Source organism: Cherax quadricarinatus, chromosome 26, assembly GCF_038502225.1.
Source record: "Cherax quadricarinatus isolate ZL_2023a chromosome 26, ASM3850222v1, whole genome shotgun sequence".
Lineage (NCBI taxonomy): Eukaryota > Metazoa > Arthropoda > Malacostraca > Decapoda > Parastacidae > Cherax > Cherax quadricarinatus.
The window spans coordinates 42,439,232-42,466,214 of NC_091317.1; the positions used below are offsets into that span (position 1 = coordinate 42,439,232).

Here is a 26,983-nt window from a genome sequence, read left to right on the forward strand (position 1 = left end):
CACTACCCTTTGCAGATGTTATGATAAGAATATTTGGATACAGAGTTAGCAGGTTCGAGTCCTGCTGTGGACGTAGAGACAATGCTTATATATATATATATATATATATATATATATATATATATATATATATATATATATATATATATATATATATATATATATATATATATATACTGTGTCTTGCACTAGGGGTTATTTTAAGAGAAAAGTAAATAATGAAGCTGAATGTTATAGGAATGTAGTTAGAAACCTGAGAAGATCCTTCACACTGATAACATGAATGTAAATAAGTATCTCTATGGATCAACTTGTAATGTTAACAGACTGACTGATGCTGTAGTAGCCAGGCTTATGCTGGGCTTCAAGTATTTCTGGCAGTCTGGCAGACACAGATGATGATCAAACCAAATGCAAAGTACTGTATATAGTCTGGCTTAGTGGTCATTACCTTGAACACCATGTGCTTTATTGTCCACTTATTGAGGAATATAGAGACAGATAGTATAATATCCTATGTGATATATCAATATATTTTATTAATAGAATTATGATACCAGACATATTAAACAAATTTTCTGAATATGGTTGTAACAGGTAAGTGAACTATAGATATAAATGTAGATGTACTCCTGTTAACCCTTTTGAGGCCTAGTTCCTAGGCCTTTTATATTTCCACATACTCATGCACCACCGTCCACATCACAGATTTTCAGATTTTGGCGCCGTAGCGGCAAAATCTGAAAATCTATGATGTGCCCCAATATAGCACTAAATATGCTCCAAAGTAAAGTTAAACTTGCTCCAATGTACCATTAAATGTCACATCAAATGTGTTCCAATGTCACATTAAATGTACTTCAGTGTAACATTAAATGTATTCAAGTGTTAACTTGAATGTGGCACATCAATTGTGCAACAGTGGTACATCAAATGTGCTACAGTGGCACATCAATTGTGCAACAGTGGCACATCAAATGTGCTACAGTGGCACATCAATTGTGCAACAGTGGTACATCAAATGTGCTACAGTGGCACATCAATTGTGCAACAGTGGTACATCAAATGTGCTACAGTGGCACATCAAATGTGCAACAGTGGTACATCAAATGACCTCTAGTGTGATCATAAATGTATTTGACTATGACATAATGTTAGTCACGGTGACATAACCTGTTCTCCACGATGCCCTTGACTCTTGCCAAGAAGCTGGCATACACTCAACAACTAATTGTAAGTACAACACAGTGGAAAATTTGACTTTCCGTTCTTATTAATGGCAAATAATACTGCCAGATTGACGAATAAGACACATGTACGTCACTTAAGTATCTTTATTGCTGACAATAAACATAACTCTCTTATTCTCAAGTTTTCGTTCTGATTATTAAAGAAAAATCAGCAGAAATAAGAAGGGTTGTTGAGCTATAATTCAGATTGTTATTTTATAGCGAAATATTTATGTTATGCTACTCTTTTCCTCTAAGATGTTCTTTGAATAAATTAAAAAAAAATTACGCGTTTTATTCACTGAATTGTCAATTTATTGTGCTGGTCATAACTTTGGAGATTGAGGGAATGTATAAATGATTCTTCCATAAGAATGGGAATAACCATAAACATATATAATATGTCCTACACTAGTTATTTTGTGGGTACTCACCTAAATGTGGTTGCACGGGTCGAGTGTCTGTGTGTGTGTTTGTAACATGCTTATGTTGTATAAAAGTGTTGTGCTCTTTATATAAAAAATAATGTAAAACAGTGTTCAAATTGTACCCAATTTGGAGCAGCAAAATGCAACTGGAGGTTAGTTCAAGTTTATCAGGAAACAGGACACGTGTTTCCTGACTCTGGTCTTAGTCATATGATGACCTGCCGCTGCAGCTTTTGTTCATCTGACCGAGGCTTACCGCTGGCTAACCGGTCCACCTCTTTAAATATTATGATTATGATTATAGCAATCCAACTGGAGAACAATTCAAAGAATGTTATCTAAAATTAGAAAAAAAAGTAATTGTTTAAAACATGTAAGTTAATTAATTCATTATGAATGTATACTTTCTATGGTACATAATAAACCATGTTCTCGAAGATGAAATTAAACACTGGCAAGAAGATAATTTTCTTGTGGTTCTTTTGAAGTCTTTTGGACAAACATTAAGATTTAATATTACTAAAAATATTTTGTTGAGTATTTCAAAAAATTAATGTTATCTACGATCATTATCTGGTTGAGGAGTGAGTGAAGCTTCAAGAGTTGAGCCAAGCTCTGGCTTCTTGTTCTGTGATGATCCCAGCTTGGAAGGCCTTTCTTACGAAGTCACGAGTCGTGTCTCCAATGACACCAGACCTGCTTCTGGTGGTCGCTGTAATGTAACAAACTTGTTTAAACATTTACAGTAGTGGAAAAGGCACAAAATGCAATCACTTTAAGATAAGTTTAATGGAAACTGTGCGGTCCTGGCGCCCTGGTCCCTCCCAGTGTATATTCGGTTGTTTAATTACTTCTAATAGGCATCTGAAGTTATCGAAGTTTCATAATTTATTTGCACATTACAGTTATATATTCTCATACTCTGGAAATAAAGTTATATCATAACAATGACTTTAATATAACTAATGTTATACTTTAATTTTTAAAAATAGCTGTTTTAAAAGTATGCTCAAGTATATATTTAAAAAACCCACATAAATATAATTTTCTTTGGTATATCTTGTAGTGAGATACCTTGTTGCTAGCTAGGGCTCTTGATCCAGGGAACTGGATTTATCTTCCACTTCATTGAGTCAAACCTGAATGCCTCACATTCTCCAGAGACTATATCACCCCTAAGGGTTTAGTGCTCCCATAAATTGAAATAAAAAAATATTTAGAGGTTGCTGGATTTTTTTTTTAATTTTATTTTGACCTTTGCTCGAGAACGCCTTATCATATCGGCTTCAAATTTTGAACACTCGTGTACGGTAACGAGGACCAAATTCTCGGAACACTTGGCATATTCATGTGTACTTTAACCAAATTTGCTGAAGCCAGTCTTATTTTTCTGGAATGGTTCGAAAAACTTGCTGGATCCTCAGCAGCGGAACTTCAATTGTTTGTAAAGTTGCCAAAAATTCGACGGAAGTGAAATTCAGATATTTAGCTGCACATTACATCAATTTATGTGTAAAATTATATGATTTTTTTTTTACCGTTAAATCACATTCAATAATTTTCGTGCAGGAAAATTTGTTGATTTATTAAATGAGTGAAAAAAGAAAATCACTTGGAATCGTTGGAATGAATGGTGTTTCCTCAACACAAGTTTCACCACTGGTGGTGTTTCCTCAACACAAGTTTCACAACTGGTGGTGTTTCCTCAACACAAGTTTCACCACTGGTGGTGTTTCCTAAACACAAGCTTCACCAATGGTGGTGTTTCCTCAACACAAGTTTCACAACTGGTGGTGTTTCCTCAACACAAGTTTCACAACTGGTGGTGTTTCCTAAACACAAGCTTCACCAATGGTGGTGTTTCCTCAACACAAGTTTCACAACTGGTGGTGTTTCCTCAACACAAGTTTCACAACTGGTGGTGTTTCCTAAACACAAGCTTCACCAATGGTGGTGTTTCCTCAACACAAGTTTCACAACTGGTGGTGTTTCCTCAACACAAGTTTCACAACTGGTGGTGTTTCCTGAACACAAGTTTCACCACTGGTGGTGTTTCCTAAACACAAGCTTCACCAATGGTGGTGTTTCCTCAACACAAGTTTCACAACTGGTGGTGTTTCCTAAACACAAGCTTCACCAATGGTGGTGTTTCCTCAACACAAGTTTCACAACTGGTGGTGTTTCCTCAACACAAGTTTCACAACTGGTGGTGTTTCCTGAACACAAGTTTCACCACTGGTGGTGTTTCCTAAACACAAGCTTCACCAATGGTGGTGTTTCCTCAACACAAGTTTCACAACTGGTGGTGTTTCCTCAACACAAGTTTCACCACTGGTGGTGTTTCCTAAACACAAGTTTCGCCACTGGTGGTGTTTCCTCAACACAAGTTTCACCACTGGTGGTGTTTCCTCAACACAAGTTTCACCACTGGTGGTGTTTCCTCAACACAAGCTTCACCACTGGTGGTGTTTCCTCAACGTAAGTTTCACCATTGGTGGTGTTTCCTCAACACAAGTTTCACCATTGGTGGTGTTTCCTCAACACAAGTTTCACCACTAGTGGTGTTTCCTCAACACAAGTTTCACCACTGGTAAGTTTCACCATTGGTGGTGTTTCCTCAACACAAGTTTCACCATTGGTGGTGTTTCCTCAACACAAGTTTCACCACTAGTGGTGTTTCCTCAACACAAGTTTCACCACTGGTGGTGTTTCCTCAACACAAGTTTCACCACTGGTGGAGTTTCCTCAACACAAGTTTCACCACTCATGGTGTTTCCTCAACACAAGTTTCACCACTGGTGGTGTTTCCTCAACACAAGTTTCACCACTGGTGGTGTTTCCTCAACACAAGTTTCGCCCTCACACAAGTGGTGGTGTTTCCTCAACACAAGTTTCGCCACTGTTGGTGTTTCCTCAACACAAGTTTCACCACTGGTGGTGTTTCACTGGTGGTGTTTCCTCAACACAAGTTTCGCCACTGGTGGTGTTTCCTCAACACAAGTTTCACCACTGGTGGTGTTTCCTCAACACAAGTTTCGCCACTGTTGGTGTTTCCTCAACACAAGTTTCACCATTGGTGGTGTTTCCTCAACACAAGTTTCGCCACTGGTGGTGTTTCCTCAACACAAATTTCACCACTGGTGGTGTTTCCTCAACACAAGTTTCACCACTGGTGGTGTTTCCTCAACGCAAGTTTCACCACTGGTTGTGTTTCCTCAACACAAGTTTCACCACTCGTGGTGTTTCCTCAACACAAGCTTCACCATTGGTGGTGTTTCCTAAACACAAGTTTCACCACTGGTGGTGTTTCCTCAACACAAGTTTCACCACTGGTGGTGTTTCCTCAACGCAAGTTTCACCACTGGTGGTGTTTCCTCAACACAAGTTTCACCACTGGTGTTGTTTCCTCAACACAAGTTTCACCACTGGTGGTGTTTCCTCAACACAAGTTTCACCACTGGTGGTGTTTCCTCAACACAAGTTTCACCACTGGTGGTGTTTCCTCAACACAAGTTTCACCACTCGTGGTGTTTCCTCAACCCAAGCTTCACCAGTGGTGGTGTTTCCTCAACACAAGTTTCACCACTAGTGGTGTTTCCTCAACACAAGTTTCACCACTATTGGTGTTTCCTCAACACAAGCTTCACCACTGGTGGTGTTTCCTCAACGCAAGTTTCACCACTGGTGTTGTTTCCGCAACACAAGTTTCACCACTGGTGATGTTTCCTCAACACAAGTTTCACCACTGGTGGTGTTTCCTCAACACAAGTTTCACAACTGGTGGTGTTTCCTCAACACAAGTTTCACAACTGGTGGTGTTTCCTCAACACAAGTTTCACCACTGGTGGTGTTTCCTAAACACAAGCTTCACCAATGGTGGTGTTTCCTCAACACAAGTTTCACAACTGGTGGTGTTTCCTCAACACAAGTTTCACCACTGGTGGTGTTTCCTAAACACAAGTTTCGCCACTGGTGGTGTTTCCTCAACACAACCACTGGTGGTGTTTCCTCAACACAAGTTTCACCACTGGTGGTGTTTCCTCAACACAAGCTTCACCACTCGTGGTGTTTCCTCAACGTAAGTTTCACCATTGGTGGTGTTTCCTCAACACAAGTTTCACCATTGGTGGTGTTTCCTCAACACAAGTTTCACCACTAGTGGTGTTTCCTCAACACAAGTTTCACCACTGGTGGTGTTTCCTCAACACAAGTTTCACCACTGGTGGAGTTTCCTCAACACAAGTTTCACCACTCATGGTGTTTCCTCAACACAAGTTTCACCACTGGTGGTGTTTCCTCAACACAAGTTTCACCACTGGTGGTGTTTCCTCAACACAAGTTTCGACACTGGTGGTGTTTCCTCAACACAAGTTTCACCACTGGTGGTGTTTCCTCAACACAAGTTTCGCCACTGTTGGTGTTTCCTCAACACAAGTTTCACCATTGGTGGTGTTTCCTCAACACAAGTTTCGCCACTGGTGGTGTTTCCTCAACACAAATTTCACCACTGGTGGTGTTTCCTCAACACAAGTTTCACCACTGGTGGTGTTTCCTCAACGCAAGTTTCACCACTGGTTGTGTTTCCTCAACACAAGTTTCACCACTCGTGGTGTTTCCTCAACACAAGCTTCACCATTGGTGGTGTTTCCTAAACACAAGTTTCACCACTGGTGGTGTTTCCTCAACACAAGTTTCACCACTGGTGGTGTTTCCTCAACGCAAGTTTCACCACTGGTGGTGTTTCCTCAACACAAGTTTCACCACTGGTGTTGTTTCCTCAACACAAGTTTCACCACTGGTGGTGTTTCCTCAACACAAGTTTCACCACTGGTGGTGTTTCCTCAACACAAGTTTCACCACTGGTGGTGTTTCCTCAACGCAAGTTTCACCACTGGTGGTGTTTCCTCAACACAAGTTTCACCACTCGTGGTGTTTCCTCAACACAAGCTTCACCAGTGGTGGTGTTTCCTCAACACAAGTTTCACCACTAGTGGTGTTTCCTCAACACAAGTTTCACCACTGTTGGTGTTTCCTCAACACAAGCTTCACCACTGGTGGTGTTTCCTCAACGCAAGTTTCACCACTGGTGTTGTTTCCGCAACACAAGTTTCACCACTGGTGATGTTTCCTCAACACAAGTTTCACCACTGGTGGTGTTTCCTCAACACAAGTTTCACAACTGGTGGTGTTTCCTCAACACAAGTTTCACCACTGGTGGTGTTTCCTCAACACAAGTTTCACCACTGGTGGTGTTTCCTCAACACAAATTTCACCACTCGTGGTGTTTCCTCAACACAAGTTTCACCACTGGTGGTGTTTCCTCAACACAAGTTTCACCACTGGTGGCGTTTCCTCAACACAAGTTTCACCATTGGTGGTGTTTCCTCAACACAAGTTTTACCACTGGTGGTGTTTCCTCAACACAAGTTTCGCCACTGGTGGTGTTTCCTCAACACAAGTTTCACCACTGGTGGTGTTTCCTCAACACAAGTTTCGCCACTGGTGGTGTTTCCTCAACACAAGTTTCACCAATGGTGGTGTTTCCTCAACACAAGTTTTACCACTGGTGGTGTTTCTTCAACACAAGTTTCACCACTGGTGGTGTTTCCTAAACACAAGTTTCACCACTGGTGGTGTTTCCTCAACACAAGTTGGTGTTTCCTCAACACAAGTTTCACCACTCGTGGTGTTTCCTCAACACAAGTTTCACCACTGGTGGTGTTTCCTCAACGCAAGTTTCACCACTGGTGGTGTTTCCTCAATACAAGTTTCACCACTCGTGGTGTTTCCTCAACACAAGCTTCACCAATGGTGGTGTTTCCTAAACACAAGTTTCACCAATGGTGGTGTTTCCTCAACGCAAGTTTCACCACTGGTGGTGTTTCCTCAACACAAGTTTCACCACTCGTGGTGTTTCCTCAACACAAGCTTCACCAATGGTGGTGTTTCCTCAACACAAGCTTCACCAATGGTGGTGTTTCCTCAACACAAGTTTCACCACTGGTGGTGTTTCCTCAACACAAGTTTCACCACTGGTGGTGTTTCCTCAACACAAGTTTCACCACTGGTGGTGTTTCCTCAACACAAGTTTCACCACTGGTGGTGTTTCCTCAACACATGTTTCACTACTGGTGGTGTTTCCTCAACACAAGTTTCACCACTTGTGGTGTTTCCTCAACACATGTTTCACTACTGGTGGTGTTTCCTCACAAGTTTCACCACTGGTGGTATTTCCTCAACACATGTTTCACTACTGGTGGTGTTTCCTCAACACAAGTTTCACCACTGGTGGTATTTCCTCAACACATGTTTCACTACTGGTGGTGTTTCCTCAACACAAGTTTTACCACTGGTGGTATTTCCTCAACACATGTTTCACTACTGGTGGTGTTTCCTCAACACAAGTTTTACCACTGGTGGTATTTCCTCAACACATGTTTCACTACTGGTGGTGTTTCCTCAACACAAGTTTTACCACTGGTGGTATTTCCTCAACACATGTTTCACTACTGGTGGTGTTTCCTCAACACAAGTTTCACCACTGGTGGTATTTCCTCAACACATGTTTCACTACTGGTGGTGTTTCCTCAACACAAGTTTCACCACTGGTGGTGTTTCCTCAACACATGTTTCACTACTGGTGGTGTTTCCTCAACACAAGTTTCACTTTGCATAAGCCTCAATTTGACAGTGTTGTTGAATAAATAATGCTAAGCATTTTTATTCATTTTTTCAACTCGGAAATTTAATTTTCTCGAAGTTGTGTCCCCCACTACCCCCACCCCCACCCACACTCACTACCCCCCACCCCCCACCCACACTCACTACCCCCCACCCACACCCACTACCCCCACCCACTACCCCCACCCCCACCCTCTACCCCCACCAACACCCCCCACCCCGACCCCAACCCCCACCCCCCAACCCCCAACCCCCACCACCACCCACACCTCATCCCCCACCACTAAATCTGAGTCATCTTTACGTAGCGAGGAATTGTGAGGGATGAGAGTTTGTGAGCGATGAGTAATTGTGAGGGATGAGGAAATGTGAGTGATGAGAGTTTATGAATGATTGTGAGTGATAAGGGATTGTGAGGGATGAGGGATTGTGAGGAATGAGGGATTGTGAGTGAGGAGGGATTGTGAGGGATGATGAATTGTGAGGGATGAGGTATTATGAGAGATGAGGGATTCTGAGTAATGAGGGATTGTGAGGAATGAGGGATTGTGAGGATGAGAGATTGTGAGGGATGAGGGATTGTGAGGGATGATGGATGTGAGGGATTCTGAAGGATGAGAGATAGTGAGAGATGAGTGATTGTGAGGGATGAGGGATTGTGAGGGATTAAGGATTGTGAGGGATGAGGGATTGTGAGGCATGAGGGATTGTGGGAAATGAGGGTCTGTGAGAGATGATGGAATGTGAGGGATGAGGGGTTGTGAGAGAAGAGGGATTGTGAGGGATGAGAGTTTATGAGGGACTGTGAGGGATGAGAGATTGTGAGGGATGAGGGATTGTGAAGGAGGAGGGATTGTGAGAGATGAGGGATTGAGACAGATGAGGGATTGTGAGGGATGAGGGTTTGTTAGAGATAAGCGATTGAGAGGGATGAGTGACTGTGAGGGATGAGTGATTGTGAGAGATGAGGGATTGTGAGGGATGAGGGATTGAGAGAGGTGAGGGATTGTGAGTGATGAGGGATTGTGAAGGATGAGTTATTGTGAGGGACTGTGAGGGATGAGAGATTGTGAGGGATGAGGGTTTGTGAAAGATGAGGGATTGTGAGGGATGAGGGACTGTGAGAGAGGGATTGTGATGGATGAGGGATTGTGAGGGATGAGGGATTGTGAGAGATGAGGGATTGAGAGAGATGAGGGATAGTAATGGGTGAGTGATTGTGAGGGATGAGGGATTGTGAGAGAAGAGGGATTGTGAGGGATGAGGGATTGTGAGGGATGAGGGATTGTGAGAGATGAGGGATTGTGAGGGATGAGGGATTGTGAGGGATGAGGGATTATGAGTGATGAGGGATTGTGAGGGATGAAGGATTGTGAGGGATGAGGGATTGTGAGGGATGAGGGTCTGTGAGAGATGAGGGGTTGTGAGGGATGAGGGATTGTGAGGGATGAGGGATTGCGAGAGATGAGGGATTGTGAGATGAGGTATTGTGAGGGATGAGGGATTGTGAAAGATGAGGGATTGTGAGGGATGAGGGATTGTTAGGGATGAGGGTTTGTGATGGATGAGGGATTGTGAGAGATGAGGGACTGTGAGATGAGGTATTGTGAGGGATGAGGGATTGTGAAAGATGAGGGATTGTGAGGGATGAGGGATTGTTAGGGATGAGGGTTTGTGAGAGATGAAAGATTGTGAGAGATGAGGGATTGAGAGGGATGAGGGATTGTTAGGGATGAGGGATTGTGACAGATGAGAGATTGAGAGTGATGAGAGATTGCGAGGGATGAGGGATTGTGATGGATGAGAGATTGTGAGAGATGAGGGATTGTAAGGGATGAGAAATTGTGAGGGATGAGAGATTGTGAGGGATGAGGAATTTTGAGGGATGAGAGATTGTGAGGGATGAGAATTTATGAAAGATTGTAAGGGATTGTGACAGATGAGAGATTGTGAGGGATGAGAATTTATGAAAGATTGTAAGGGATTGTGACAGATGAGAGATTGTGAATGATGAGGGATTGTGAGGGATGAGGGATTTTGAGATATGAGAGATAGTGAGGGATGAGGGGTTGTGAGGGATCAGGGATTGTGAGGGATTGTGAAGGATTAAGGATTATGAGGAATGAGAGATTGTGAGAGATTAGGGATTATGAGGGATGAGGGATTGAGGGGAATGAGGGTTTGTGAAGGATGAGGGATTGAGAGAGATGAGGTATTGTGAGGGATGAGGGATTATGAGGGAATAGGGATTGTGAAAAATGTGAGGGATAAGAGATTGTGAGGGATGAGGGATTGTGAGGGATTTTGAGGGATGAGGGATTGTTAAAGATGAGGGAGTGTGAGAGATGAGGGATTGTAAGGGTGAGGGATTGTAAGAGATGGGGGATTGTGAGAGACGAGGGATTATTAGGGACGAGGGATTGTGGGGGATGAGAGTTTGTGAAGGATGACGGATTGTGAGAGATGAGGGAAAGTGAGAGATGAAAGATTGTGAGAAATGAGAGTTTATGAGGGATTTTGAGGGAAGAGAGATTGTGAGGGATGGATTGTTAAGGATGAGGGACTGTGAGGGATAAGGGATTGAGAGAGATGAGGGATTGTGAGAGATGAGGCATTGTGAGAGATGTGGGATTGGAATGGATGAGAAATTGTGAGAGATGAGGGATTGTGAGGAATGAGATTTTATGAGAGATTGTGACGGATGAGGGATTGTGTGGGATGAGGGATTTTGATGGATGAGGGATTGTGAGGTATGAGAGAGTGTAAGGAATGAGGGATTGTAAGGGATTGTGAGGAATGAGGGATTTTGAGGGATGAGTTATTGTGAGGGATGAGGGATTGTGAGGGATGAAGGATTGTGAGGGGTGAGGGATTGTGAGGGACGATGGATTATGAATGATGAGGGATTGTGAGGGATGAGGGATTGTGAGGGATGAGAGATTGTGAAGGATAAGGGATTGTGAGGGATGAGGGAATGTGAGGGGTGAGGGATTGAGAGAGATGAAGGATTGTGAGGGATGAGGGATTGTGAGGGATGAGGGATTGTGAGAGATGAGAGATTGTGAGGGATGAGGGATTGTGAGGGATGAGAGATGAGGGATTGTCAGGGATTAGGGATTGCGAGATATGAGGGATTGTGAGGGATGAGGGATTGTAAAGGATGAGGGATTGTGAGGGAATAGAGATTGTGAGGGATGAGGGATTGAGAGGAATGAGGGATTGTCAGGGAAGAGGGATTGTCAGGGATGAGAGTCTGTGAGAGATGAGGGATCTTGAGGATTGAAGGATTGTGAGTGATGAAGGATTGTGAGGGGTGAGGGAGTCTGAGGGGTTGCGAGACGAAGCATTATGAGTAATGAGGGATTTTGAGGGATTAAGGATTGTGAAAGATGAGGGATTGTGAGGGATGAGGGTCTGTGAGATATGAGAGATTATGAGGGATGAGAGATTGTGAGAGATGAGTGATCGTGAGGGATGAGGGATTGTGAGGGATGAGGGATTCTGAGAGATGATCTATTATGAGAGATGAGGGATTGTGAGGTATGAGAGTTTGTCCGGGATTGTGAGGGATGAGAGATTTTGAGAGATGAGGGATTGTGAGGATTTGTGAGGGATGAGGGGTTGTGAAGGATGAGGGATTGTGAGGGATGAGGGATTGTGAGGGATGAGGGATTGAGAGGGATGAGGGATTGTGAGGAATGAGGGATTGTGAGGGATGAGGGATTATGACTGATGAGGGATTGAGAGGGATGGTGGATGGTGATGAATGAGGGATTATGAGGGATGAGGGATTGTGAGGGATAAAAGATTGTGAGGGATGAGGGATTGTGAGGGATGATGGATTGTGAGAGATGACGGATTGTGAGGGATGAGGGACTGTGAGAAATGAGGGATTGTGAGTGGCGAGGTATTTTGAGGGATGAAGGATTGAGAGGGATGAGGTATTGTGAGGGATGAAAGATTGTGAGTGATGAGGGATTGTGAGGGATGAATTATTGTTAGGGATGAAGGATTGTGAGGGATAAGGTATTGTGAGGGATGCGGGATTATGAGGGATGAGAGACTGTGAGAGATGAAGGATTGTGAGAGATGAGAGACTGTGAGAGATGAGGAATTATGAGGGATTGTGAGAGATGAGGGATTGTGAGAGATGAGGGCATGTGAAGGATGAGGGTTTGTAAAGGATGAGGGATTCTGAGGGATGAGGGATTGTGATAGATGAGAGATTGTGAGGGATGATGTATTGTGAAGGATGAGAGATGAAGGATTGTGAGGAATGAGTTATTGTGAGGGATTTTGAGGGATGAAGAATTGTTAGTGATGAGGGATTGTGAGATTTGAGGGTCTGTGAGAGATCTGGGATTGTGAGGGATGAGGGTTTATGAGGGATGAGAGATTGTGAGAGATGAAGGATTGTGAGAGATGAGAGACTGAGAGAGATGAAGAATTATGAGGGATTGTGAGAGATGAGGGCATGTGAAGGATGAGGGTTTGTGAAGGATGAGAGATTTTGAGGGATGAGGGATTGTGATAGATGAGAGATTGTGAGGGATGATGGATTGTGAAGGATGAGAGATGAGGGATTGTGAGTGATGAGTTATTGTGAGGGATGAAGGATTGTGAGGATTTAGGGATTGAGAGGGATTATGGATTGCGAGAGATGAGGGATTGTGAGGGATGAGGGATTGTGAAGGATGAGGGATTGTGAGGGATTAGAGATTGTGGCTGATAAATTATTGTGAGAGATGAGGGATTGTGAGGTATTGTGCGAGACGAAGGATTGTGAGTAATGAGGGATTGTGAGGGATTAGGGATTGTGAAGGATGAGAGATTGTGAGGGATGATGGATTGTGAGGGATGATAGATTGTGAGGGATGAGGGATTGCGAGGGATGAAGGATAGTTAGGGATGAGTGATTGTAAGGGATGAGGGATTGTGAGGGATGAGGGATTGTGAGGGATGAGGGGTTGTGAGGGATGATGGATTGTGAGGGATGATGGATTGTGAGGGATGAGGGATTGTGAGGGATGAGGGATTGTGATGGATGAGAGATTGTGAGAGATGAGGGATTGTAAGGGATGAGAAATTGTGAGGGATGAGGGATTGTGAGGGATGAGGTATTGTGAAGGATGAGAGATTGTTACTGATAAATGATTGTGAGAGATGAGGGATTGTGAGGTATTGTGCGAGACGAAGGATTGTGAGTAATGAAAGATTGTGAGGGATTAGGGATTGTGAAGGATGAGGGATTGTCAGGGATGATGGATTGTGAGGGATGATAGATTGTGAGGGATGAGGGATTGCGAGGGATGAGGGATTGTGAGGGATGAGGGATTGTAAGGGATGAGAAATTGTGAGGGATGAGGGATTGTGAGGGATGAGGGGTTGTGAGGGATGATGGATTGTGAGGGATGATAGATTGTGAGGGATGAGGGATTGTGAGGGATGAGGGATTGTGATGGATGAGGGATTGTGAGGGATGAGAGATTGTTACTCATAAATGATTGTGAGAGATGAGGGATTGTGAGGGACGAGGGCATGTGAAGGATGAGGGTTTGTGAAGGATGAGGGATTTTGAGGAATGAGGGATTGTGATAGATAAGAGATTGTGAGGGATGATGGATTGTGAGGGATGAGAGATGAGGGATTGTGAGGGATGAGTTATTGTGAGGGATTGTGAGGGATGAAGGATTGTGAGGGTTTAGGAATTGTGAGGGATTATGGATTGCGAGAGATGAGGGATTGCGAGGGATGAGGGATTGTGAGGGATGAAGGATTGTGAGGGTTTAGGGATTGTGAGGGATGAGGGATTGTGAGGGAAGTGTTGAGCGACTATAATAAAACAAGTGCGTAAGTCTTACGTATACTGCACCTGTGTCATATTTATTTTACCCATATCATAAAAATCTTTGAAAGGGTCCTAAGAAGCAAGATCACCACCCATCTAGAAACCCATCAGTTACACAACCCAGGGCAACATGGGTTTAAAACAGGTCGCTCCTGTCTGTCTCAACTATTGGATCACTACGACAAGGTCCTAGATGCACTAGAAGACAAAAAGAATGCAGATGTAATATATACAGACTTTGCAAAAGCCTTCGACAAGTGTGACCATGGCGTAATAGCGCACAAAATGCGTGCTAAAGGAATAACAGGAAAAATCGGTCGATGTATCTATAATTTCCTCACTAACAGAACACAGAGAGTAGTCGTCAACAGAGTAAAGTCCGCGGCAGCTACAGTGAAAAGCTCTGTTCCACAATGCACAGTACTCGCTCCCATCTTGTTCCTCATCCTCATATCGGACATAGACAAGGATGTCAGCCACAGCACCGTGTCTTCCTTTGCAGATGACACCCGAATCTGCATGACAGTGTCCTCCATTGCAGACACTGCAAGGCTCCAGGTGGACATCAACCAAATCTTTCAGTGGGCTGCAGAAAACAATATGAAGTTCAACGATGAGAAATTTCAATTACTCAGATATGGTAAACACGAGGAAATTAAATCTTCATCAGAGTACAAAACAAATTCTGGCCACAAAATAGAGCGAAACACCAACGTCAAAGACCTGGGAGTGATCATGTCGGAGGATCTCACCTTCAAGGACCATAACATTGTATCAATCGCATCTGCTAGAAAAATGACAGGATGGATGACGAGAACCTTCAAAACTAGGGAGGCCAAGCCCATGATGACACTCTTCAGGTCACTTGTTCTATCTAGGCTGGAATATTGCTACACACTAACAGCACCTTTCAAGGCAGGTGAAATTGCTGACCTAGAAAATGAACAGAGAACCTTCACGGCGCGCATAATGGAGATAAAACACCTCAATTACTGGGAGCGCTTGAGGTTCCTAAACCTGTATTCCCTGGAACGCAGGCGGGAGAGATACACGATTATATACACCTGGAAAATCCTAGAGGGACTAGTACCGAACTTGCACACGAAAATCACTCACTACGAAAGCAAAAGACTTGGCAGACGATGCAACATCCCCCCAATGAAAAGCAGGGGTGTCACTAGCACGTTAAGAGACCATACAATAAGTGTCAGGGGCCCGAGACTGTTCAACTGCCTCCCAGCATACATAAGGGGGATTACCAACAGACCCCTGGCAGTCTTCAAGCTGGCACTGGACAAGCACCTAAAGTCGGTTCCTGACCAGCCGGGCTGTGGCTCGTACGTTGGTTTGCGTGCAGCCAGCAGTAACAGCCTGGTTGATCAGGCTCTGATCCACCAGGAGGCCTGGTCACAGACCGGGCCGCGGGGGCGTTGACCCCCGGAACTCTCTCCAGGTAAACTCCAGGTGAACCTCTCTTGTTTTTACAACATTAATATAGAATGTTTGAGTAACTGTTGTCTCCTTGACACAGTACACAGTAACTACTGTCAGCCTGACACAGTACACAGTAACTGTTGTCTCCTTGACACAGTACACAGTAACTACTGTCAGCCTGACACAGTACACAGTAACTGTTGTCTCCTTGACACAGTACACAGTAACTACTGTCAGCCTGACACAGTACACAGTAACTACTGTCAGCCTGACACAGTACACAGTAACTGTTGTCTTCTTGACACAGTACACAGTAACTACTGTCAGCCTGACACAGTACACAGTAACTGTTGTCTTCTTGACACAGTACACAGTAACTACTGTCAGCCTGACACAGTACACAGTAACTGTTGTCTTCTTGACACAGTACACAGTAACTACTGTCAGCCTGACACAGTACACAGTAACTACTGTCAGCCTGACACAGTACACAGTAACTACTGTCAGCCTGACACAGTACACAGTAACTATTGTCAGCCTGACACAGTACGCAGTAACTACTGTTTCCCTGACACAGTACACAGTAACTACTGTCAGCCTGACACAGTACACAGTAACTACTGTCAGCCTGACACAGAACACAGTAACTACTGTCAGCCAGACACAGTACACAGTAACTACTGTCAGCCTGACACAGTACACAGTAACTACTGTCAGCCTGACACAGTACACAGTAACTACTGTCAGCCTGACACAGTACACAGTAACTACTGTCAGCCTGACACAGTACACAGTAACTACTGTCAGCCTGACACAGTACACAGTAAATACTGTCAGCCTGACACAGTACACAGTAACTACTGTCAGCCTGACACAGTACACAGTAACTACTGTCAGCCTGACACAGTACACAGTAACTACTGTCAGCCTGACACAGTACACAGTAACTACTGTCAGCCTGACACAGTACACAGTAACTACTGTCAGCCTGACACAGTTCACAGTAACTACTGTTGTAGACAGCCTGTACTGTCAGAACACACGGCCTAGCCGTGTGTTCTGACTAGTTCATATTTCACGGCATTTTAGGTGCTGCCCTCTGTAGGCTCACCCACGTCAGTGGGAGGCTGAGCCCATCGGCCCTCACTCCTAGGCCGACCGACTTGATAGACACAAGTGCTCCCCCTTCACGGACTGGCTTGCGGTCACTCCCTCACACTGCCCGTTGTGTACTCACTCCTACCCAATTAAAGCCAAACTAGTCCACGGCCGTATCATTGCTACCTACGCTACCTTCATCGGCACTAAACCGCTGTTCAGCAGTAAGAACAGCAATAACAGTGGTGGCAGACTTGGGTTAACGGTTACTCTGAGCACCTCCAGGACTTTGCGATTTGTACGTTCAGCAAGACCATTACTCGCAGAGTGGCGTGGAGCTACTGGCGCTTGGTGAATGTTGAATCTGGAGCAAAGATCCTGCATTATGCCATTTATAAACTCAGACCCATTGTCTGACAGAAGGACACGTGGGCAAGTATGACGAAGAACAACATGCTCACGGAAAGCACTAGCGACCGTTTCGACGGTTTTATCAGGAATGGGTACTAATTCACTGTACCGCGTCAAGTTATCTACCATTACAAGCAGATGATTATTTCCCTTCTCCGAGGTCGAGAAGTTCGTCAACAGGTCGACAGAAGTTCTCTCCCAGGGCTCCTTTGTAATGGGATACTTCAGAATGGGGTTACGACCTGTAATGGTACCCTTGTGCTGTAGGCAAACAACACACTGGTGTACATGCTTGGCAATGTCCGCTGCCATCTTAGGCCAGAAATATTTCATTCGTGCCTGTTTGATACTGCGGTCCTTCCCGGGGGGACAAGTCAGTAGGTACGTCAATGTCACAGAAATGTACTGTTGTCCTGGGTCGCAGGCTATAAGTATGGAGCCTTACTGGGCCGTCTTCCGTACCAGTAGTAGTGGGAGAAGGGATAGACGGGTTGTCCCTAGCATTAGTCTGATTGTGGCGTTGCAACGCACGCGACTCCAGCTCTGCTTCGGCCTGCACATGGTCAACATACTTCACGTAATCAAGGTGGGCTTCCTCGATAGTTCCCGTAGCAATCTCCCTCACCTCGAACTTATTGCCACAGAGCTGTCGTAGGACACGGTAAGGACCCACAAATTTTGGGACAAGTTTGTGCATACCTGGGGTCCGCACTGGGTTGAGCATTTCAAATGTAGACAGCCTGTACTGTCAGAACACAATGCCTAGCCGTCTGCTCTGACTAGCACAGGCTGTCTACACTGTCAGCCTGACACAGTACACAGTAACTGTTGTCTCCTTGACACAGTACACAGTAACTACTGTCAGCCTGACACAGTACACAGTAACTACTGTCAGCCTGACACAGTACACAGTAACTACTGTCAGCCTGACACAGTACACAGTAACTACTGTCAGCCTGACACAGTACACAGTAACTACTGTCAGCCTGACACAGTACACAGTAACTGTTGTCTCCTTGACACAGTACACAGTAACTGCTGTCTCCTTGACACAGTACACAGTAACTACTGTCAGCCTGACACAGTACACAGTAAATACTGTAAGCCTGACACAGTACACAGTAACTACTGTCAGCCTCACACAGTACACAGTAACTACTGTCAGCCTCACACAGTACACAGTAACTACTGTCAGCCTGACACAGTACACACTAACTACTGTCAGCCTGACACAGTACACAGTAACTACTGTCAGCCTGACACAGTACACAGTAACTACTGTCAGCCTGACACAGTACACAGTAACTACTGTCAGCCTGACACAGTACACAGTAACTACTGTCAGCCTGATACAGTACACAGTAACTACTATCAGCCTGACACAGTACACAGTAACTACTGTCAGCCTGACACAGTACACAGTAACTACTGTCAGCCTGACACAGTACACAGTAACTACTGTCAGCCTGACACAGTACACAGTAACTACTATCAGCCTGACACAGTGCACAGTAACTGTTGTCTCCTTGACACAGTACAGAGTAACTGTTGTCTCCTTGACACAGTACACAGAAACTACTGTCAGCTTGACACAGTACACAGTAACTACTGTAAGCCTGACACAGTACACAGTAACTGTTGTCTCCTTGACACAGTACACAGTAACTACTGTCAGTCTGACACAGTACACAGTAACTACTGTCTGCCTGAAACAGTACACAGTAACTACTGTCAGCCTGACACAGTACACAGTAACTACTGTCTCCCTGACACTGTACACAGTAACTACTGTCAGCCTGACACAGTACGCAGTAACTACTGTCTCCCTCATACAGTACACAGTAACTGTCTCCCTGACACAGTACACAGTAACTACTGTTTGCCTGACACAGAACACAGTAAGTACTGCCTCCCTGACACAGTACATAATATCTACTATCTCCCTGACACAGTACACAGTAACTACTGTCTCCCTGACAGAGTACACAGTAACTACTGTCTCCCTGACACAGTACACAGTAACTACTGTCTCCCTGACACGGTACACAGTAACTACTGTCTCCCTCACACAGTACACAGTAACTACTGTCTCCATGACACAGTACATGGAAACTACTGTCTCCCTGACACAGTACGTAGTAACTACTGTCTGCCTTACTCAGTACATATTAACTAGTGTCTCCCTGACGCAGTACATAGTAACTACTGTCTCCCTGACACAGTACACAGTAACTACTGTCTGCCTGACACAGTACACAGTAACTACTGTCTCCCTGTCTCAGTACATAGTAACTACTGTCTCCCTGACACAGTACACAGTAACTACTGTCTCCCTGACACAGTACACAGTAACTACTGTCTCCCTGACACAGTATACAGTAACTACTGTCTGCCTGACACAGTACGCAGTAACTACTGTCTCCCTAACTTAGTACACAGTAACTACTGTCTCCCTGACACAGTACACAGTAACTACTGTCTCCCTGATACAGTACGCAGTAACTACTGTCTCCCTGACACAGTACACAGTAACTACTGTCTCCCTGACACTGTACACAGAAACTACTGTCTCCCTGACACAGTACACAGTAACTACTGTCTCCCTGATACAGTACGCAGTAACTACTGTCTCCCTCATACAGTACACAGTAACTGTCTCCCTGACACAGTACACAGAAACTATTGTCTCCCTGACACAGTGAACAGTAACTACTGTCTCCCTGACACAGTACACAGTAACTACCGTCTCCCTGACACAGTAACTACTGTCTCCCTGACACAGTACACAGTAACTACTGTCTCCCTGGCACTTTACACAGTAACTGTTGTCTCCTTGACACAGTACACAGTACTGTCTCCCTGACACAGTACACAGTAACTACTGTCTCCCTGACACAGTACATAGTAACTACTGTCTCCCTGACACAGTAAACAGTAACTACTGTCTTCCTGACAAAGTACACAGTAACTTCTGTCTCCCTGACACAGTACACAGTAACTACTGTCACCCTGACACAGTACACAGTAACTACTCTCTCCCTGACACAGTACACAGTTACTACTGTCTCCGTGACACAGTACACAGTAACTACTGTCTCCCCGACTCAGTACACAGTAACTACTGTCTCCCTGACTCAGAACATAGTAACTACTGTCAGATTGACACAGTACACAGTAACTACTGTCTCCCTGACACAGTACACAGAAACTATTGTCTCCCTGACACAGTGAACAGTAACTACTGTCTCCCTGACACAGTACACAGTAACTACCGTCTCCCTGACACAGTAACTACTGTCTCCCTGACACAGTACACAGTAACTACTGTCTCCCTGGCACTTTGCACAGTAACTGTTGTCTCCTTGACACAGTACACAGTACTGTCTCCCTGACACAGTACACAGTAACTACTGTCTCCCTGACACAGTACATAGTAACTACTGTCTCCCTGACACAGTAAACAGTTACTGTCTTCCTGACAAAGTACACAGTAACTTCTGTCTCCCTGACACAGTACACAGTAACTACTGTCACCCTGACACAGTACACAGTAACTACTCTCTCCCTGACACAGTACACAGTTACTACTGTCTCCGTGACACAGTACACAGTAACTACTGTCTCCCCGACTCAGTACACAGTAACTACTGCCTCCCTGACTCAGAACATAGTAACTACTGTCAGATTGACACAGTACACAGTAACTACTGTCTCCCTGACACAGTACACAGAAACTACTGTCTCCCTGACTCAGTATACAGTAACTACTGTCTCCCTCACACAGTACACAGTAACTATTGTCTCCCTGACACAGTACACAGAAACTATTGTCTCCCTGACACAGTACACAGTAACTACTGTCTCCCTGACACAGTATACAGTAATTACTGTCTCCCTGACACAGTACACAGTAACTACTGTCTCCCTGACACAGTACACAATATCTTCTATCTCCCTGACACAGTACACAGTAACTACTGTCTCCCTGACACAGTACACAATATCTTCTATCTCCCTGACACTGTACACAGAAACTACTGTCTCCCTGACACATTACACAGTAACTACTGTCTCCCTGATACAGTACACAGTAACTACTGTCTCCCTCATACAGTACACAGTTACTGTCTCCCTGACACAGTACATAGAAACTATTGTCTCCCTGACACAGTGAACAGTAACTACTGTCTACCTGACACAGTACACAGTAACTACCGTCTCTCTGACACATTACACAGTAATTACTGTCTCCCTGGCACAGTACACAGTAACTACTGTCTCCCTGACACATTACACAGTAACTGTTGTCTCCTTGACACAGTACACATTACTGTCTCCCTGACACAGTACATAGTAACTACTGTCTGCCTGACACAGTACACAGTAACTACTGTTTCCCTAACTCGGTACGCAGTAACTACTGTCTCCCTGACACAGTACATAGTAACTACTGTCTCCCTGACACAGTAAACAGTAACTACTGTCTTCCTGACAAACTACACAGTAACTACTGTCTCCCTGACACAGTACACAGTAACTACTGTCACCCTGACACAGTACACAGTAACTACTCTCTCCCTGACACAGTACACAGTTACTACTGTCTCCGTGACACAGTACACAGTAACTACTGTCTCCCCGACTCAGTACACAGTAACTACTGTCTCCCTGACTCAGTACATAGTAACTACTGTCAGCTTGACACAGTACACAGTAACTACTGTCTCCCTGACACAGTACACAGAAACTACTTTCTCCCTGACTCAGTATACAGTAACTACTGTCTCCCTCACACAGTACATAGTAACTACTGTCTCCTTCACACAGTACACAGTAACTATTGTCTCCCTGACACAGTACACAGAAACTATTGTCTCCCTGACACAGTACACAGTAACTACTGTCTCCCTGACACAGTACACAGAAACTACTGTCTCCCTGACACAGTACACAGTAACTACTGTCTCCCTGACACAGTACACAGAAACTACTGTCACCGTGACACAGTACACAGTAAGTACTGTCGCCGTGACACAGTACACAGTAAGTACTATCACCGTGACACAGTACACAGTAAGTACTGTCACCGTGACACAGTACACAGTATGTACTGTCACCGTGACACAGTACACAGTAAGTACTGTCACCGTGACACAGTACACAGTAAGTACTATCACCGTGACACAGTACACAGTAAGTACTGTCACCGTGACACAGTACACAGTAAGTACTGTCACCGTGACACAGTACACAGTAAGTACTGTCACCGTGACACAGTACACAGTAAGTACTATCACCGTGACACAGTACACAGTAAGTACTGTCACCGTGACACAGTACACAGTAAGTACTATCACCGTGATACAGTACACAGTAAGTACTGTCACCGTGACACAGTACACAGTAAGTACTGTCACCGTGACACAGTACACAGTAAGTACTGTCACCGTGACACAGTACACAGTAAGTACTATCACCGTGACACAGTACACAGTAAGTACTGTTACCGTGACACAGTACACAGTAAGTACTATCACCGTGATACAGTACACAGTAAGTACTGTCACCGTGACACAGTACACAGTACGTACTGTCTCCGTGACACAGTACAGAGTAAGTACTGTCACCGTGACACAGTACGCAGTAAGTACTATCACCGTGACACAGTACACAGTAAGTACTGTCACCGTGACACAGTACACAGTAAGTACTATCACCGTGACACAGTACACAGTAAGTACTGTCACCGTGACACAGTACACAGTAAGTACTGTCACCGTGACACAGTACACAGTAAGTACTATCACCGTGACACAGTACACAGTAAGTACTGTCACCGTGACACAGTACACAGTAAGTACTGTCACCGTGACACAGTACACAGTAAGTACTATCACCGTGACACAGTACACAGTAAGTACTGTCACCGTGACACAGTACACAGTAAGTACTGTCACCGTGACACAGTACACAGTAAGTACTATCACCGTGACACAGTACACAGTAAGTACTGTCACCGTGACACAGTACACAGTAAGTACTGTCACCGTGACACAGTACACAGTAAGTACTGTCACCGTGACACAGTACACAGTAAGTACTGTCACCGTGACACAGTACACAGTAAGTACTGTCACCGTGACACAGTACACAGTAAGTACTGTCACCGTGACACAGTACACAGTAAGTACTGTCACCGTGACACAGTACGCAGATAAGTGCCACGATATTGCATCATTTGCCAATATGTAATTCCTTTATTATCCCAGTGACCTTAGTAGAGATTTTCATTAATAAAATAGTCATGTGAAGTTATTAGAAGAAGATACTTATGCTGTCTAAACTGGATGACTCCGACTGATGAGTTCTTCACTCAGTGATCACCACCATGATGAACTCCTGTTGAAGTTCTTCACTCAGTGATCACCACCATGATGAACTCCTGTTGAAGTTCTTCACTCAGTGATCACCACCATGATGAACTCCCGTTGAAGTTCTTCACTCAGTGATCACCACAATGATGAACTCCTGTTGAAGTTCCTCACTCAGTGATCACCACCATGATGAACTCCTGTTGAAGTTCTTCACTCAGTGATCACCACCATGATGAACTCCTGTTGAAGTTCTTCACTCAGTGATCACCACCATGATGAACTCCCGTTGAAGTTCTTCACTCAGTGATCACCACCATGATGAACTCCCGTTGAAGTTTCTCACTCAGTGATCACCACCATGATGAACTCCCGTTGAAGTTCTTCACTCAGTGATCACCACCATGATGAACTCCTGTTGAAGTTCTTCACTCAGTGATCACCACCATGATGAACTCCTGTTGAAGTTCTTCACTCAGTGATCACCACCATGATGAACTCCTGTTGAAGTTCTTCACTCAGTGATCACCACCATGATGAACTCCTGTTGAAGTTCCCATATAAAGAAAACATTACCTTCCGCCCTGATGGTGGTCCAGCCAGGGCACCACATCCTGCCTCTGTAGTACAGCTGCCACCTCCTGATCATGGGTGTAACTATGTAGTTACAGTAGTGTTCCATCAGCTCCACCTCCCCGTGATCCCACAATCTGTTAACAACACAAGAGTTTATCAGTGGTGCTCCTTTAACATGGATGAATCAGGTTCGAACACAAAATGGCACCGTGACAAATGTTTTATGAAATCACAGCATGAAGAAAATATATGTAATATTTTACTGTTGTAAATAACTTTTACTTACGAAATCACTTTATTTGTGACAGCTCCCGCTATGGCCTCCCAGATCTGTGCGTTGCTCTGTGGCACGAGAGGTGCCACCAACAGTGACACCACCACCACACTCACTAATGTGGCTGTGCGCATTGTGGCGTTAGTTGTGGCTAACGTGGCCCGGGCACTCTGCTGCCTTATATGAGGGTGCCAGCAACTGGCCTGTATGATGCCAACACGACCTGTTGTCTAACGCTATGTGCTCAATATTGTAATGTTTTCTCGTAAATTATCTAATGCAGTTATCATTTTCCTGTGTGAATTAAGTTTTGCAAAAAAAAAAAAAAAACTGAATAATGTGCTTCTAAATGAGTTAAAAAGACTGTCTTGCGACATACTGTGTGAACATGTGTGGAAATTCCCAAGTGCGCAGCGATTTGCTTGTACTTCGTGTTGGTTAGACGACACTAGGGTGGTAATGGGTAATTCCATCATATGTTGAAACTAAGTGATTTGTGATCACTTTCCCCAAACTCATCATTAATCTCAAGATTATTAATTAGTGATTCTTTGTTGGCAAGAACCAAGTCAAGCAGATTGTTTCCTCTAGTTGGTTCTGTCACAAACTGTTCTAAAAAAGCAATCCTGAAATGTATCAAGAAAATCATTTGACTCAAGATTTCCTGTCAAATTGTTTCATTTAATTTGTCTAAAGTTAAAACCTCCCATTAACACATTTTCAGATCTAGATGCCTTATGAATTTCGTCCAGTAGCAGCTTACTGCACTTCCTATCAAGGTTTCGGGGCCTATAAATCACACCCAAATTTAATTTTTCACGACCCTCGAAAAACTGTAGCCAAACAGATTCTGTGTCCGATGTTCCTAACCTTACATCTTGTCTAACACAACAATTTAAATTTTCTCTGACATACATCGCCACTCCACCACCCTTACTGTTGACCCTGTCAGTGTGGAATAGTTTATAGTCTTGTATGTGATATTCAGAAGACATTTCTCTATCTTTCAGGTTGAACTAGGTCTCCATTATAACAATATTTATATTGCCTGCACTTGCAAGTAATCTTAGCTCATCTATCTTATTTCTTAGACTCCTACTATTAGAATAGAAAACATTAAGGAAGCTAGTCACTTGCTGCACTCTACTGTCTCTCTTTGTTTGTTGATCAATTGATTTGCCTTTACAAGAAACTTTATTTTGAATATTGTCTTTTAAACATATCCCTGAGGTATTCTGGTAATGTCTGATGTTTTCAGCCTTATTACTGTAGCTTGATTGTTTCCAGCAAACACTCATACTTCTATAATCTATCAGTTTAAAGCCCTAGGCAAGACAGCAATGGTCCCTCAATCGAGTTAGCTAATGCATCCACTTTGGCCCCAGAGAGATGTACCCCATCCCTTGCATACATATCATGAATGGGATTGCAAGTTTGTTGCAGTAACTGTATGTTCAGCAATTTATACCAATTGCCCTAGACATCCATTCATTGCCCACTCCCCTTCTAGGCAAAATGCTACTAATGATTGGGACCCCTTCCATAGACCTGACTACATCTATGGCTGACTTGTACTTATCCAGCAGCTCCTGCCTCCTGCCCTTCCCGATGTCACTTCCACCAGCATTAAAACAGATAATGGGCTTGTTCCCATTACTTGACATAGTCCAACCTGTTGACTGTCACCAACACCAGCTCCTGGGAAGCACATTCTCTGTCTCACCTTTCTACCTCTTGTTACAAAAAACACGGTCCATGTATCTTACCTAGGAGTCTCCCACAACCAGAATGTTCTTACCTCAATTTTGTCCCAGGATGCTACCCACACCAGTCAACTAACACCCAGGTACCCATTTTACTTATGGGGAAAACAGATAACAGGTGTAAGGAAACACGCCCAGTGTTTCTACCCTTGCTGGGAATCGAACCCAGAAATTTACGTGAATCAAGAGTTTTAGCACCAGGCCACGGGCCTGGACGAATGAAGGCCAGGACGAATGAAGCCAAACTACAAGAAAGGGGACTACACAGGAATGAGGAACTTCCTGAACGGGGTTCAGTGGGACAGAGAACTGGCAAGGAAGCCAGTTAATGAGATGATGGAATATGTAGCAACAATGTGCAAGGAGGCTGAGGAGAGGTTTGTACCCAAGGGTAACAGGAATAACGAAAAAGCCAGGATGAGCCCATGGTTTACCCAAAGGTGCAGGGAGGCAAAAACCAAGTGTGCTAGGGAATGGAAGAAATATAGAAGGCAAAGGACCCAGGAGAATAAGAAGAGCAGTCGTAGAGCCAGAAACGAATGTGCACAGATAAGAAGGAAGGCCCAACGACAATATGAAAACGACATAGCAGCGAAAGCCAAATCTGACCCGAAATTGTTATACAGCCACATCAGGAGGAAAACAACAGTCAAGGACCAGGTAATCAGGTTAAGGAAGGAAGGAGGAGAGACAACAAGAAATGACCGTGAAGTATGTGAGGAACTCAACAAGAGATTTAAAGAAGTGTTCACAGAGGAGACAGAAGGGGCTCCAGAAAGACGGAGAGGTGGGGCACACCACCAAGTGCTGGACACAGTACACATAACCGAGGAAGAAGTGAAGAGGCTTCTGAGTGAGCTAGATACCTCT

At 44.3% G+C, this 26,983-nt stretch overlaps 1 protein-coding gene across 1 annotated transcript; it reads right to left on the reverse strand.

The window, feature by feature from the left end:
- Nucleotides 1–519: 519 nt before the first annotated feature.
- Nucleotides 520–24,512, reverse strand: LOC138853239 (anti-lipopolysaccharide factor-like). Its single transcript, XM_070088944.1, has 3 exons — nucleotides 24,363–24,512; nucleotides 24,077–24,210; nucleotides 520–2,369 (listed from the first exon to the last, which is right to left on the reverse strand). The coding sequence occupies exons 1-3, from the start codon at nucleotides 24,482–24,484 to the stop codon at nucleotides 2,254–2,256; spliced, it is 372 nt and encodes a 123-aa protein (XP_069945045.1). The 5' UTR covers nucleotides 24,485–24,512; the 3' UTR covers nucleotides 520–2,253.
- Between the last annotated feature and the right edge of the window lie 2,471 nt (nucleotides 24,513–26,983).